Consider the following 16,113-nt stretch of genomic DNA (forward strand, 5'->3'; position numbering starts at 1 on the left):
GAACTCAATATTAATATCAGGGAAGTTAATATTAGGGAAGTTAAAGTCACCCATGATACCAACCCTGTTATTTTTGCACCTTTCCAAAATCTGCCTCCCAATCTGCTCCTCAGTATCTCTGCTGCTACCAGGGGGCCTATAGTACATCCCCAGTAGAGTAACTGCTCCCTTCCTGTTCCTGACTTCCACCCATACTGACTCAAAAGAGGATCCTGCTACATTACCCACCCTTTCTGTAGCTGTAATAGTATCTCTGACCAGTAATGCCACCTCTCCTTTCCTTTTTCCACTCTCTCTATCTCTTTTAAAGCACTGAAATCCAGGAGTATTGAGAATCCATTCCTGCCCTGGTGCCAGCCAAGTCTCCGTAATGCCCACTACATCATAATTCCATGTATGTATCCAAGCTCTCAGTTCATCACCTTTGTTCCTGATGATTCTTGCATTGAAGTACACACACTTTAGCCCTTCTACCTTACTACCTTTATACCCATTATTCTACTGCTCTTTCCTGAAAGTCTCTCTATATGTTACATCTGGCTTTACTCCATGCGCTACTTTCACTGCTCTATTGCTCTGGATCCCATGCCCCTTGCAAATGTCACATTCACTTTCAGTTTGCTTTTGGGAGACACTTCTGCCTATGTAGATCTTTAGCATCACTGAGGTCCTCTCTAATGTTATCTTAGCAAACAGTCTGTTGTAGTCAGTTTCAGAGTTTATAGACAAAGTTGACCCTGTATCCAGCTCTATCTTCTGTTTTATACCAGACACATCTATTATGATCTATATGATTTTGTGATCTGCAGTTTTAGGCATGACAGCTTACTTTTGTCAGACTCTGCGTTGTCTGATTTCCGTTTCACATTTGGTCACTTAATGCATCTTCTGAGTTTTGTGTGTGAAACTTCTCACTCAATGTGATCTTTCTCTTTGGTTGTGCTTTTTGTCTGCCTTGCACACTCTCTATGAGACTTTGTCTGTCACACTGCCTGGAAACATTTTCCTTGAACCAACAGTCATTTTTTCAGTGGTTTGATCAGGGCACGACTGCGCAAGCGCGTGGACGTCAGCCAGTTAGAAGAGTGAGAAGAGTTTAAAAGGAGACAGTTATTTCTTCAGCGGTTTGATCATGGCATGACTGCGCAAGTGCGCCAGCCAGTGGGTTGAAACATGAAACATGGGTTGAATAATCATCTTACTCTTTCTGGATGTTCGCTGTCTAGGCTTCCCGTGTTTAAATACTTGGCATTATGGCTGGATGTGAGACTGACTTGGAAAACACATATAGCTTTTAGAGCATAAGATATAGAAGCAGAAGTTGGCCATTCGGCCCATCAAGTCTGCTCCACCATTCAATCATGGATGCTCAAATTTTTCCTGACATCCTCACTTCCCTGCCTTCTCCCCATACCCTTTGATGCCCTGGCTAATCAAGAACCTATCTATCTTTGCCTTAAATGCACCCAATGACTTGGCCTCCACAACTGCTCGTGGCAACAAATTCCACAGATTTACCACCCTCTGACTACAGTAATTTCTCTGCATCTCAGTTCTAAATGGACATCCTTCAATTCTTAAGTTGTGCCCTCTTATCCTAGAATTCCCTACCATGGGAAATAACTGCCATATTTAGTCTGTTCAGGCCTTTTAACATTCAGTATGTTTTTATGAGATCCCCCTTCATTCTCCTGAATGCCAGGGAATACAGCCCAAAAGCAGTCAGATGTTCCTCATACAATAACCCTTTCATTTTTGGAGGATAAATCAAAGCAGCTCATTAACTTTATGCACTGTGTGGCTGGGTATGACTGGGCACTTCTAGGAGTGTTCTATTGACAATTTATACGCTTTAATACGCTGTTGTTTGGACTACAGTTGTATGGTTTATGGGGAGGCAGCTCATTCTGTTTATATAAGTTGGATGGCCTACACCAGTGCACTTAGAATGAGTCTGGAGCATTTCAGACCCAACCAAGAGGTGCATTGGGGGTTGAACTAGGTGAGATGCCGCTTGACCTGTGGAGAAAAAAAAATTGAGCCTTGCATCCTGGACTTCTGCTGTAGGATGGGGGATAACCTATTTGGTATATTCTGTTTTAATGGATTGTTAGGAATATATTGGCAGAGTTGGAAAATGTTTTGGGTAAATAACTCGGGAATACATCTTGGGGATTTGCAGTTTAGCCCAACAGTGAGTGGTCTGGCCAGGAGTTCCACATTGTAAATTTCCAGATGTGGGAACACTACTGGTGGATAGACAGGGTCTTGTGGGTGGTGGGAGGGTGTCTAGTCATTTACAGCAACAGCATTTTTCCTTTTTGTGTATCTTCACAGATGGTTTTATAGATCCATCTAAAGTCATTGTGAGGGCTCTGGGTTATTTATCCCGATTTAATGTTGAATTTGGGAAAAAGCTGACAGATAGGTTGTCTGTCTATACATCAAAATTTATAGCCATTATCATTAACTTGCAATGGTTTGCAGTGGAGTAAAGGGAATTATAGAGGCATGAGAGGAGTTGGCCAGAATTGATTGGAAAAGAACACTGGTAGGGATGACAGCAGAGCAGCAATGACTGGATTTCTGGAAGCAATTTGAAGGACACAGGATATATACATCCCGAAGAAGTATTCTAAAGGAAACAAGAGTTGTCAGAGCCAACATAAAAGCCAAAGAGAGGGCATGAAATAGAGCAAAAATTAGGGGGAAGTTAGAGGATTGGGAAGCTTATAAAAACCTACAGAAGGCAATAAAAAAAGTCATTAAGAAGGTAAAGTCGGAATATGAAATTCAGATAGCCAATAATATTAAAGAGGATACCAGAAGTTTTTTCAGATACATAAAGTATAAAAGAGAGGCAAGAGTGGATATCGGACCACTGGAAAATGATGCTAGAGAGGTAGTAATGGGGGACAATGAAATAGTGGATGAACTGAATAAGTATTCCTCAACTTCCTAACTGGAAGACCACAGTCTGTACGGATTGGAGATAACATATCCTTGTCGCTGACGATCAACACTGGCGCACCTCAGGGGTGTGTGCTTAGCCCACTGCTCTACTGTCTGTATGCACATGACTGTGTGGCTAGGCATAGCTCAAATACCATCTACAAATTTGCTGATAATACAACTGTTGTTGGTAGAATCTCAGGTGGCAACGAGAGGGGGTACAGAAGTGAGATATGCCAACTAGTAGAATGGTGTCTCTCCCTGCTAGATTATGTATTGCATTGAACTGCTGCTGCTTAGTTAACAAATTTCACATCACATGCCAGTGATAATGAACCTGATTCTAATTCTGAGTCTTCACTGTGGAAGACAGAAGCAGTATGGCAAAGAGATAACATGAGAGAGGGAAAGGGAATGGGAAACGGTGAAAGGGGGGAGGTGGAGGCATTACTGGAAGTTTGAGGAATCAATGTTTATGCCATCAAGTCGGAGGCTACCTAAACGGAATATAAAATGTTGTTCCTCCAACCTAAGTGTGGCCTTATCCCGTCAGCAGAAGGAGGCTATGGATGAGCATATTGGAATGGGAATGGGAAATGGAATTAAAATGGGTGGCCATGGGGAGATCTCGCTTGTTCTGGTGGACTAAGCATAGATACTCAATGAAGCAGTCTCCTGATCTATGTTGGGTCTCACTGATATACAAGAGGCCAGCCAGGAGCGCTGGACACTATATATAACCCCAACAGACTCATGTGTGAAGTGTAACACCTGGAAGGACTGTTTAGGGCCCTGGATGGTAGTGAGGGAGGAAGTGTAGTGGCTGGCAAAGCACTTGTTCTACTTGCAAGGATAAGTGCTAGGAGGGAGATCAGTGAGGAGTGACGAATTGACAAGGGAGTTGCATAGGGAGCGATCCCTGTGGAAAACAGAAAGTGGGGGTAAGGGAAAGATGAGTTTGGTGGTGGGATCCAGTTGGAGGTGACAGAAGTTTCAGAGAATTATGTGGTGGATGCAGAGGCTGGTGAGGTGGTAGGTGAGGAGAAGAGGAACCCCATCGCTAGTAGCGTGGCGGGAGGATAGGATAAGGACAGATGTGTGTGAAATGGAAGAGATGTGGTTGAGAGCAGTATTGATGATGGAAGGGAAGCCCCTTTCTTCGAAAAAGGAGGACATCTCCTTTGTTCTATAATGAAAAGTCTCATCCTGAGAGCTTTTCATCCTAAGAAACACCAGGCCATTGTCTTCCACACCATTACCAATCTTATTGACGCTGGGGATCTCCCATCCATTGCCAACAACCTCATAGTTCCCACACCCAGCACCTTCCGTTTCTATCCTCTACCCAAAATCCACAACCCTGCTTGTCCAGATAGACCCATTGTTTCAGCTTGTTCCTGCCCCACTGAACTCAAATCTGTTGCATACCTTGACCATGGTTTATCCCTCCTGGTTCAGTCCCTTCCCACCTACATCTGTGACACCTCACACCCTCTTGATCTTTTCAAGGATTTCTGGCCCCTGGCCTCTCCTCTGCCTAGTGGAACCTGTCCTCACTCTAAATAATTTCTCCTTCAGGTCCTCCCACTTCCTTCAAATAAAAGGGGTAGCCAATGGCATCTGCATGGGTCCCCGCTATGCCTGCCTGTTTGTTGGCTATGTGGAATAGTCTATGGTGCAAGCCTATACCACTGACCGTCACTGACTTTTCCGATGCTACATCAATGAATGCATCAGTGCTGCTTCCTGTAACCATGCTGACCTTGTCGATTTCATTCACTTTCATCCAACATCCACCCTGCCCTCAAATTTACCTGGTCCATTTCCGACATCTCCCTTCCCTTTCTCGATCTCACTGTCTCTATCTCTGGAGACAGCTTATACACCAATGTCTATTATAAACCCATGGACTCTCACAACTACTTGGACTATACCTCATCCCACCCTGCTACTTGTAAGAAACGCAATCCCCTTCTCTCAATTCCTCCTTCTCTGCCGCATCTACTCTCAGGATGAGGCTTTTCATTCTAGAACAAATGTGACGATCTCATTTAAACTTCCATCACTTCCAACTGCTGCCCACTGTGAAACACATCTTTCCCTGCCCCCCACTTTCTGCTTTCCGCAGTGATGCTCCCTACATGACTCCCTTGTCCATTTGTCCCTCCCCACTGATCTCCCTCTTGGCATTTATCCTTAGAAGCAGAACAACTGCTTCACCAGCCCCTACCCCTCCTCACTCACTACCATTCAGGGCCCCAACAATCCTTCCAGGTGAGACAACACTTCATCTGTGAGTTTGTTGGGATTGTATACTGTGTTTGGCACTCCCAATGTGGCCTCTTGTATATCAGTTAGACCAGGCAGAGATTGGGAGACCGCTTTGCCGAACAGTTACGTTCCATCCGCCAGAACAAGCGAGATCTCCCAGTGGCCACCCACTTTCCATTCTCATTCCAAAATGTCTATCCATGGCCTCTTCCACTAAGCGGATGAGCTTAGAGCATGGATTGTACTTAGAGCTATGATGTTGTGGCCATTACAGAGACTTGGATGGCTCAGGGGCAGGAATGGTTACTTTGAGTGCCAGGCTTTAGATGATTCAGAAAGGACAGGGAGGGAGGCAAAAGAGGTGGGGGCAAGGCACTGCTGATCAGAGATAGTGTTACAGCTGCAGAAAAGGAAGAAGTCATGGAGGGATTGTCTACTGAGTTAGGAACAGGAAGGGGTCAATAACTCTACTGGGTGTTTTTTATAGACCACCCAATAGTAACAGTAATAGTAATAGTAACAGTAACATTAAGATAAGCAGATAAGGAGACAGATCCTGGAAAGGTGTAATAACAGGATTGTCGTGGTGGGAGATTTTAATTTCCCAAATATTGATTGGCATCTCCTTAGAGTGAGGGGTTTAGATGAGGTGGAGTTTGTTAGGTGTGTTCAGGAAGATTTCCTGACACAATATGTAGATAAGCCAACAAGAGGAGACCTGGTATTGGGAAATTAACCTGGTCAGGTGTTAGGTCTCTCAGTGGGAGAGCATTTTGGAGATAGTGATCACAATTCTATCTCCTTTACCATAGTACTGGAGAAGGATAGGAACAGACAAGTTAGGAAAACATTTAATTGGAGTGAGGGGAAATATGAAGCTATCAGTCAGGAATTTGGAAGCATATATTGGGAACAGATGTTCTCAGAGAAATGTACGGCAGAAATGAGGCAAATATTCAGGAGATATTTGCGTGGCATTCTGCACAGGTATGTTCCAATGAGACAGGGAAAGGATGGTAGGGTATAGAAACCATGGCGTACAAAGGCTGTTGAGAATCTAATCAAGAAAAGAAAGCAGCCATATCCAGTGGGCAGCGTTGGGAGCAGGCAGTGGAGTGACAGGCAGCAGAGAGAAAGGGCTTTGGCTCAACGAGCTTCAGTGGTAACGGGACGAGGCAAGGCAGTTGTTGATTGCAAAAGGAAGTAGTATGTGTGTGAGGCCAGTTTTCTGTGGTCGGTGTCAGATCTGGGAGGTCCTGGAGTCTCCTGGTGTCCTGGATGGCCACACCTGCACCCGATGCATCGAGATGCAACTCCTAAGGGACCATGTTAGGGAACTGGAGATGCAGCTTGATGACTTTCGTCTGGTCAGGGAGAGTGAGGAGGTGATAGAGAGGAGCTACAGGCAGGTGGTCACTCCGGGCCCACGGGGGACAGAGAAATGGGTCACAGTCAGGAGACAGAAGGGGAAGAGTCAGGTACTAGAGAGTACCCCTGTGGCTGTACCCCTTGACAACAAGTACTCCTGTTTGAGTACTGTTGGGGGGGATAGCCTATCTGGGAGAAGTGACAGTGGCCGTGCCTCTGGCATAGAGTCTGGCCCTGTGGCTCAGAAGGGTAGGGAAAGGAAGAGGAAGACAGTAGTGATAGGGGACTCTATAGTCAGGGGTTCAGACAGGCGATTCTGTGGATGCAGGAAAGAAGCTCGGATGGTAGTTTGCCTCCCAGGTGCCAGGGTCCGGGATCTTTCTGATCACGTCCAAGATATCCTGCGGTGGGAGGGAGAATAGCCAGAGGTCGTTGTGCATATTGGTACCAATGACATAGTTAGGAAAAGGGAAGAGGTCCTGAAAGAAGACTACAGGGAGTTAGGAAGGAAGTTGAAAAGCAGGACCTCAAAGGTAGTAATCTCGGGATTACTGCCTGTGCCACGTGACAGTGAGAATAGGAATAGAATGAGGTGGAGGATAAATGCGTGGCTGAGGGAATGGAGCAGGAGGCAGAGAATCAGATTTCTGGATCATTGGGACCTCTTTTGGGGCGGGTGTGACCTGTACAAAAAGGATGGGTTGCACTTGAATCCCAGGGTGACCAATATCCTGGTGGACAGGTTTGATAGAGCTGTTGGGGAGGGTTTAAACTAGTTTGGCAGGGGGGTGGGAATCAGAATGTGAGTGCAGGGATTAAGGTAGAAGGACAAGGGCATAATGCTAAGAGTTCTGAGTTGATGAGGAAGGACAGGCAGGGGATGAAACATAATTGTAGCCAGTTAAAGGGGTTGAAATGTGTCTATTTCAATGCTAGGAGTATTAGGAACAAGGAGGATGAACTTAGGGCATGCATTAGTGTGTGGAACTATGATGTTGTGGCCGTTATTGAAACTTGGTTGGAGGAAGGGCAGGATTGGATGATGCAGGTCCCGGGGTTCAGGTGTTTTAAGAGGAAGAGGATGGGCGGTAGAAAAGTGGGGGGAGTGGCATTACTGGTCAGGGATAGTAACACAGCTACAGAAAGGGAGGATGCTGCAGAGGAAGTGTCCACTGAGTCAGTCTGGGTGGAAGTCAGAAATAGGAAGGGATCAATCACTGTGCTGGGAGTAGTCTATGGGCCCCCAAATAGCCCTTGGGACACTGAGGAGCAGATAAGTAGGCAGATTTTAGAATGGTGCACAAAATACAGTGTAGTATTTACGGGTGATTTCAACTTCCCTCATATTGACTGGCACCTCCTGAGTGCAAGGAGGATAGATGGGGCTGAATTTGTCAGGTGTGTTCAAAAAGGATTCCTGACACAGTTTGTATTGACAAGGACTTTCCTACCCTCACCGATGACCCCTTCTCCCGTCTTCAACCCTCCTCCTCTTCATGGACACCCCGCTCTGGTCTTCTGCCTGCTCTGGATCTCTTTATTGCTAATTGCTGATGGGACATCAACCATCTCGAATTCACTGCACCCTGTTCCAATTCCAACCTAACTCCTTCCCAACGCTCTGCTCTCTGCTCCCTCTGCACCAATCCCAATCTCACTATAAAACCTGCTGATAAGGGGGGAGTTGTTGTTGTCTGGTATACTGACCTCTATCTGGCCGAGGCACAATGACAACTCTCTAATACCTCTTCTTATTTACCCCTTGATCATGACCCCACTAAGGAGCACCAGGCCATTGTCTCCTATACCATTACAAACCTTATCAGCTCTGGGGATCTCCCATCCACTGCCACCAACCTCATAGTTCCCACACCCTGCACTTCCCATTTCTACCTCCTACCCAAGATCCACAAACCTGCCTGTCCAGGTAGACCTATTGTCTCAGCTTGCTCCTGCCCCACCAAATTCATTTCTGCATATCTTGACACTGTCTTATCCCCCCTTGTTCAATCTCTTCCCACCTATGTTCGTGACACTTCTCATGCTTTGAATTTTTCCAATGATTTTAAGTTCCTTGGCCCCCACCGCCTTATTTTCACCATGGATGTCCAGTCCCTATATACCTCCATACCCCACCAGGAAGGTCTCAAAGCTCTGCTCTTCTTTTAGGATTCCAGACCTAACCAATTCCCCTCTACCACCACTCTCCTCCGTCTAGCGGAATTAGTTCTTACTCTCAATAATTTCTCCTTTGGCTCCTCCCACTTCCTCCAAAACAAACGTGTAGCCATTGGCACCTGCATGGGTCTCAGTTATGCCTGCCTTTTTGTTGGCTTTGTGGAATAGTCCATGTTCCAAGTCTATACAGGTATCCGTCCCACTCTTTTCCTTCGCTACATCGACAAATGCATTGGCGCTGCCTCCTGTACGCATGCTGAGCTCGGTGACTTCATTAACTTTGCCTCCAACTTACACCCTACCCTCAGCTTTACCTGGTCCATTTCCGGCACCTCCCTCCCCTTTCTTGATCTTTCTGTCTCCATCTCTGGAGACGGCTTATCTACTGATATCTACTATAAGCCTACAGACTCTCACAGCTACCTCGACTATTCCTCTTCCCACCCTGTCTCTTGCAAAAATGCTATCCCCTTTTCACAATTCCTCCGTCTCTGCCACATCTGCTTTCAGGATGAGGCTTTTCATCCCAGGACGAAGGAGATGTCTTCCTTTTTTAAACAAAGGGGGTTCCCTTCTTCCACCATCAACTCTGCTCTCAAACGCATCTCTCGTTTCCCGCACATCTGCCCTCATCCCATCTGCCCACCACCCCACTCGGGATAGGGTTCTCCTTGTCCTCACCTACCACCCCACCAGCCTCCAGGTCCAACATATAATTCTCCGTAACTTCTGCCACCTCCAACGGGATCCCACTACCAAGCACATCTTTCCCTCCCTCCCTTTTTCTGCTTTCCACAGGGATTGCTCCCTACGCAGGTCCCTTGTCCACTCGTCCCTCCCATCCCTTCCCACCGATCTCACTCCTGGCACTTATCCTTGTAAGCGGAACAAGTGCTACACCTGCCCTTACACTTCCTCCCACACCACCATTCAGGGCCCCAGACAATCCTTCCAGGTGGGGCGACACTTCACCTGTGAGTCGGCTGGTGTGGTATACTGCGTCCAGTGCTCCCAGTGTGGCCTTTTATATATCGGTGAGACCCGACGCAGACTGGGAGACTGTTTCGCTGAACACCTACGCTCAGTCCGCCAGAGAAAGCAGGATCTCCCAGTGGCCACACATTTAAATTCCACATCCCATTCCCATTCTGATATGTCTATCCATGGCCTCCTCTACTGTCAAAATGAATCCAAACTCAGGTTGGAGGAACAACACCTTATATATTGGCTGGGTAGCCTCCAACCTGATGGCATGAAAATTGACTTCTCTAACTTCCGTTAATGCCCCTCCTCCTCTTCTTACCCCATCCCTGACATATTTAGTTGTTTGCCTGTTCTCCATCTCCCTCTGGTGTTCCCCCCCCCCTTTCTTTCTCCCGAGGCCTCCCGTCCCATGATCCTTTCCCTTCTCCAGCTCTGTATCACTTTTGCCAATCACCTTTCCAGCTCTTAGCTTCATCCCACCCCCTCTGGTCTTCTCCTATCATTTCACATTTTCCCCTCCCCCCACTACTTTCAAATCTCTTACTGTCTTTCCTTTCAGTTAGCCCTAACAAAGGGTCTCGGCCCGAAACGTCCACAGTGCTTCTCTTCATAGATGCTGCCTGGCCTGCTGTGATCCACCAGCATCTTGTGTGTGTTGTTTGAATTTCCAGCATCTGCAGATTTCCTCGTGTTTGCTCCTGACACAGTATGTGGACTGGTCGACGAGAGGAGAGGCTATACTGGATCTAGTTCTGGGTAATGAACCTGGTCAGGTGACAGACCTCTTGGTGGGGGAGCATTTTGGTGAGAGTGACCACAACTTCCTTAGCTTCAGCATAGCTATGGAAAGGGATAAAATCAGACGAAATGGTAAAGTGCTTATCTGGGGAAGGCTAACTTTGAAGGGATGAGGCAGGAACTAACGAGGATAAATTGGAAACAGATGTTCAAAGGGGAAAGAACAGAAGTAATGAGGGAGAAGTTTAGGGACCACTTCAACTGGGTTCAGGATAGGTTTGTCCCACTGAGGCAAGGAAAAAATGGTAGGAAAAGGGAACCGTGGCTGATGAAACACGTGAGGCAACTCGTCAAGGGGAAAAAGGAAGCATATGTTAGATATAAGAAGCAGCAAGTAGGAGGCGGTCATGAGAATTATAGGGTAGCCAGGAAGGAGCTAAAGAAAGGACTTAGGAGAGCTCAAAGGGGGCATGAGAAGGCCTTGGCATGTAGAATTAAGGAGAACCCCAAATATGTGAAGAACAAGAGGATGACTATTGCAAAGGTGGGACAGCTAAAGGATAAAGAGGGCAACATATGCCTGGAGGCGGAGGAGGTTGGGGAGATCCTAAATAAATACTTTGCTTCAGTATTCACAAGTGAAAAGGATCTTGATCAGGGTGAGGTCGAAATAGAGCAGGCCTGTGTGCTGGACAATATGGAGATTACAGAAGAAGTAGTGCTGGATCTTCTTAAAAACCAAGATTGATAAATCCCCAGGGCCAGATAAGATACACCCCAGGTTGTTGTGGAAATTGAGAGAAGAGATCGCTGGAGCATTAGCTATGATCTCTGAATCCTCTTTGGCTACAGGGGAAGTGCTGGAGGACTGGAGAGTGGCAAATGTAGTTCCCCTGTTTAAAAAAGGTAATAGGGAAAAACCTGGGAACTATAGACCGATGAGTCTTACGTCGGTGGTCTGCAAACTACTGGAAAGGATTCTTGAGGAAAGGATCTACGGGCATTTGGAGAAGTACAGTCTGCTCATGGATAGTCAATATGGCTTTGTGAAGGGAAGATTGTGCTTCACGAGCCTGATTGAGTTTTTGGAAGAGGTAACAAAAAAAATTGATGAGGGTAGGGCAGTGGATGTGGTCTACATGGACTTTAGCAAGGCATTTGACAAGATCCCTCACGAGAGACTCATCCAGAACGTCCTGAGGCATGGGATATGTGGAACCTTGGCTGTTTGGATAAAATAATAGGCTTAAAGGAAGAAAGCAGAAGGTAGTTGTGGAAGGAAAGTATTCTGCCTGGAGATTGGTGACTAGTGGAGTGCCGCAGGGATCTGTCCTGCTATTTGTGATTTTTATAAATGACCTGGATGTAGAGGCGGAAGGATGGGTGAGTAAGTTTGCGGATGACAAGAAGATTGGAGGAGTTGTGGATGGAGCTGCAGGTTGTCGAAGGTTACAAGAGGATATAGACAGGCTGCAGAGTTGGGCAGAAAAATGGCAGATGGAGTTCAATCTGGATAAGTGTGAGGTGATGCATTTTGGAAGGACAAACCAGAAGACTGAATACCGAATTAATGGTCAGTTACTTAATAGTGCGGATGAACAAAGGGACCTTGGGGTTCAAATCCATACATCCCACAAGGTCGCTGCGCAGGTTGCTAGGATAATTAAGAAGGCCTATGGGTTGCTAGGCTTCATTAACAGGGGGATTGAAATCAAGAATAGAGAGGTCATGTTGCAACTCTACAAATCTCTGGTGAGACCGCACTTAAGAGTATTGTGTTTAATTCTGGTCACCTCATCATAGGAAGGATGTGGAAGCTATGGAAAGGGTGCAGAGGAGATTTACCTAGATGTTCAAACAACACACACAAAACGCAGACCCTGACAAAGGGTCTCTGCCCTAAACGTCGACAGTGCTTCTCCTTATAGATGCCGCCTGGCCTGCTGTGTTCCACCAGCGTTTTGTGTGTGTTATTTGAATTTCCAGCATCTTCAGATTTCTTTGTGTTTACCTGGATGTTGCCTCGTTTGGAGAACAAGTCATATGAAGCAAGGTTAGCAGAGCTGGGACTTTTCTCTTTGGAGCGTAGAAGAATGAGAGGGGACTTGATAGAGGTCTACAAGATTATGAGAGGCATGGATAGGGTGGATAGTCAGTACCTGTTTCCCAGGGCACCAATAGCAAACACCAGAGGGCATATGTACAAAATTAAGGGAGGGAAGTTTAGGGGAGACATCAGGGGTAAGTTTTTTACACAGAGGGTGTGAGTGCCTGGAATGACTAGCCAGGGATGATGGTGGAGGCTAAAACATTAGGGGTATTTAAGAGCCTCTTGGACAGTCACATGGATGAAAGAAAAATAGAGGGTTATGGGGTAGTGTGGGTTTAGTACTTTTTTTTAAGGATTATATGGGTTGGCACAACATGGAGGGCTGAAGGGCCTGTACTGTGCTGTAATGTTCTATGGTTCTAAAAGAAATGCTTACAGAAGGTTCAAAAACTAGATAATGACAGAGATCTGAAAGATTATAAGGGTTGCAGGAAGGTGCTTAAGAATGAAATTAGGAGAGCCAGAAGGGACCATGAGAAGGCCTTGGAGAACAGGGTTAAAGAAAACCCCAAGGTATTCTACAAGTATGTGAAGAGCAAGAGGATAAGACATGAGAGAATAAGACCAATCAAATGTGACTGTGGAAAAGTGTGCAGAACACCGGAGGAGATAGCAGATGTACTTAATGAATACTTTGCTTCAGTATTCACTATGGAAAAGGATCTTGATGATTGTAGGGTTGATTTACAGCAGATTGAGCATATAGTAAGAGGATGTGCTGGAGATTTTGGAAAGCATCAAGTTGGAGAAGTCTCCGGGACTGGACGAGATGTTCCCCAGGCTAATGTGGAAGGCAAAGGAGGAGATTGCTGAGCCTCTGGCAATGATATTTGCATCGTCAATGGGGACGGGGAGATTCCAGAGTATTGGAGGGTTGCAGATGTTGTTTCCTTATTCAAGTAAGGGAGTAGAGCTATCCCAGGAAATTATAGACCAGTAAGTCTTACTTCAGTGGTTGGTAAGTTGATGGAAAAGATCTTGAGGCAGGATTTATGAACATTTGGAGAGGCATAATATGATTAGGAATAGTCAGCATGGCTTTGTCAAAATAAGGTCGTGCCTTACGAGACTGATTGAATTTTCTGAGGATGTGACTAAATACATTGATGAAGATAGAGCAGTGGATGTAGTGTATATGGATTTCAGCAAGGCATTTGATAAGGTACTCCATGCAAGGCATTGAGGAAGTAATGAGGCATGAGATCCAAGGGGACCTTGCTTTGTGGAACCAGAATTGGCTTGCCCACAGAAGGCAAAGAATGGTTGTAGACGGGTCATATTCTGCATGGAGGTTGGTGACCAGTGGTGTGCCTCAGGGATCTGTTCTGGGACCCTTACTCTTCGTAATTTTTATAAATTACCTGGATGAGCAAGTGGAGGGATGGGTTAGTAAGTTTGCTGATGACACAATGGTTGGAGGTGTTGTGGATAGTGTGGAGGGCTGTCAGAGGTTACAGCGGGACTTCATAGGATGCAAAACTGGGCTGAGAAGTGGCAGATGGTTCATTTTGGTAGGTCAAATATGATGGTAGAACATAGTATTAATGGTAAGACTCTTGGCAGTGCGGTGGATCAGAGTGTATAGATGAGGAGCCCTAAACTGTTCACAATACTCAAGGTGAGGCCTCTCCAGTGCCTTATAAAGTCTCAGCTACCCTCTTCTCATTGTTACCATACAGAAGCCTGAAGATACACACTTAGCGCTTTTGGAACAGATTCTTCACCTCTGCCATATGATTCCTGAACTGACATTGAACCCATGAACACTACCTCACTTCTTAAAAATATTATTTCTGTTTTTGCACTATCTCACAGCACATCCTGGTGATAACAAACCTGACTCTGATTCTAAAAGCAAAGATGTAACATTGAGAGTTTATAAAGCACCGGCGAGGCCTCACTTGGAGTATTGTGAACAGGTTTGGACCTCTCATCTTAGAAAGGAGGTCCTGAAACTGTACAGGATTCAAAGGAGGTTCACGAAAATGATTCCGGGAATAAACGGCTTGTCTTATAAAGTGTTTGATGGCTCTGGGTCTAATCATTAGAATTCAGAAGAATGAGTGGTGACCTCATTGAAATCTATTGAATGGTGAAAGGCCTTGATAGAGTGGATGTGGAAAGGATGTTTCCTTTGATGGGAGAGTCTAGGACCACAGGACACAGACTCAGAATAGAGGTGCATTCTTTTATTTGATGAGGGGGAGTTTCTTTATCCAGAGAGTGATGAATCTGCGAAATTCCTTGCCACAGGCAGCTTGGAGGCCAAGTCTTTATGTAGTGTATATTTAAGGCAGAGGTTGATAGACTGTTGAATTGTCAGGGCATGAAGAAATGGTGGAGAAGACTTGATGAGCCAAATGGCCTAATTCTATTCTTATGAATGTAGTAAAAAAAATATGATTAGCTTGGATCTAACACAAGGCTGTGGGGAGTGCAGGTCTGTGGGATCAGTTTGCGACTAATCCAGGGCTGTGGGGAGAGTGTGGGGTAACAGAATTAGTTTGGTGTCTGTCATAGGGCTGGGGGAAGCGTGGAGCAGTGGGATTAATTTGGAGTCTGGCACTGCTCTGAGGAGAATGCGAGGCCCTGGGATTAGTTTAGGATTGTTGCAGGGCTGTGGGAAAAATGCAGAACTTGATTAGTTTTGGGTCTGACACAGGGCTTTGTGGAGAATGTGGGGAATGGGATTAATTTGGGGATTGATTTCATTCTAAAATGTTGAGCCTGTCACATCCATTGGCGCCATGGTGCAAACATTTCTTCCTCAGCGTGTGTTAGTGATGGTGCTCCTGTCGGGGTGCATCAGCAATGGCACGTTCTGTTGGTTCATTACCTGCTTCCGCTTTGGCGCAAACTCCAATTCTGCCTAAACACTCCTTGTGTGCTCCTGTTCCACACGTTGTGCACAAATATCCCTGATAAAATATCCCTCTGAGGAAAAAGCAGAAGCCAACATTAAAACAACTCACTATGCACATTGACTTGAAAAAGTAGAATGGAAGAGTGAAGCAGATCCTGAGGCACTCAGGAGTGGCCAGACAGAGAAGCACAGCCTGAATGCACAGGGGAAGGTGTGCAAGAGGATAAAAGATGGGGAAGGTTAGGATGGAAATCAGGCACTTCGAGAGCATCAAGTGAGTGCAGGAGAATATCGCAAGGTTTTGCCATGACCGATTCTGTACCTTAGTCTCTTCCCACCTTGAAGCATTGCCTCATTCTTTAATTCCAACAATATACAGATCATGAGCAGCCATAAACCCATTGACTGAATACACACACCTGAGGGGGTGGGGATGAGGGAGAGAGGAAGAGAGGGAGAGGGAGAAGGGGTGGGGAGAGAGAAGGAGAGGGGGAGAGAGAAGGAGAGGGGGAGAAAGGGAAAGGGAGGGGGAGGAGAGAGAGGGATGGAGGAGAATAGGAGGTAGACTTGAGAGAGGGATGAGAGGAAGAGGGAGAGGGAAAGAGAACAAACACACTGAGCCTTTGTATGATGAAATCTATCATTTAAT

The 16,113-nt window shown here is 46.0% G+C and overlaps 1 protein-coding gene across 1 annotated transcript in view; it reads right to left on the reverse strand.

Annotated features, from left to right (window-relative positions):
• The window catches only part of LOC132401643 (guanine nucleotide exchange factor VAV3), a 451,830-nt gene that overhangs the window by 139,355 nt on the left and 296,362 nt on the right, over positions 1–16,113 (reverse strand). The window contains exon 17 of the mRNA XM_059983657.1: positions 15,438–15,535. Coding sequence (XP_059839640.1) covers positions 15,438–15,535 — 98 coding nt within the window. The remainder of the gene's footprint in view (positions 1–15,437; positions 15,536–16,113) is intronic.

The sequence above is a fragment of the Hypanus sabinus genome, chromosome 11 (genome assembly GCF_030144855.1).
Source record: "Hypanus sabinus isolate sHypSab1 chromosome 11, sHypSab1.hap1, whole genome shotgun sequence".
NCBI classification, from domain to species: Eukaryota; Metazoa; Chordata; class Chondrichthyes; order Myliobatiformes; family Dasyatidae; genus Hypanus; species Hypanus sabinus.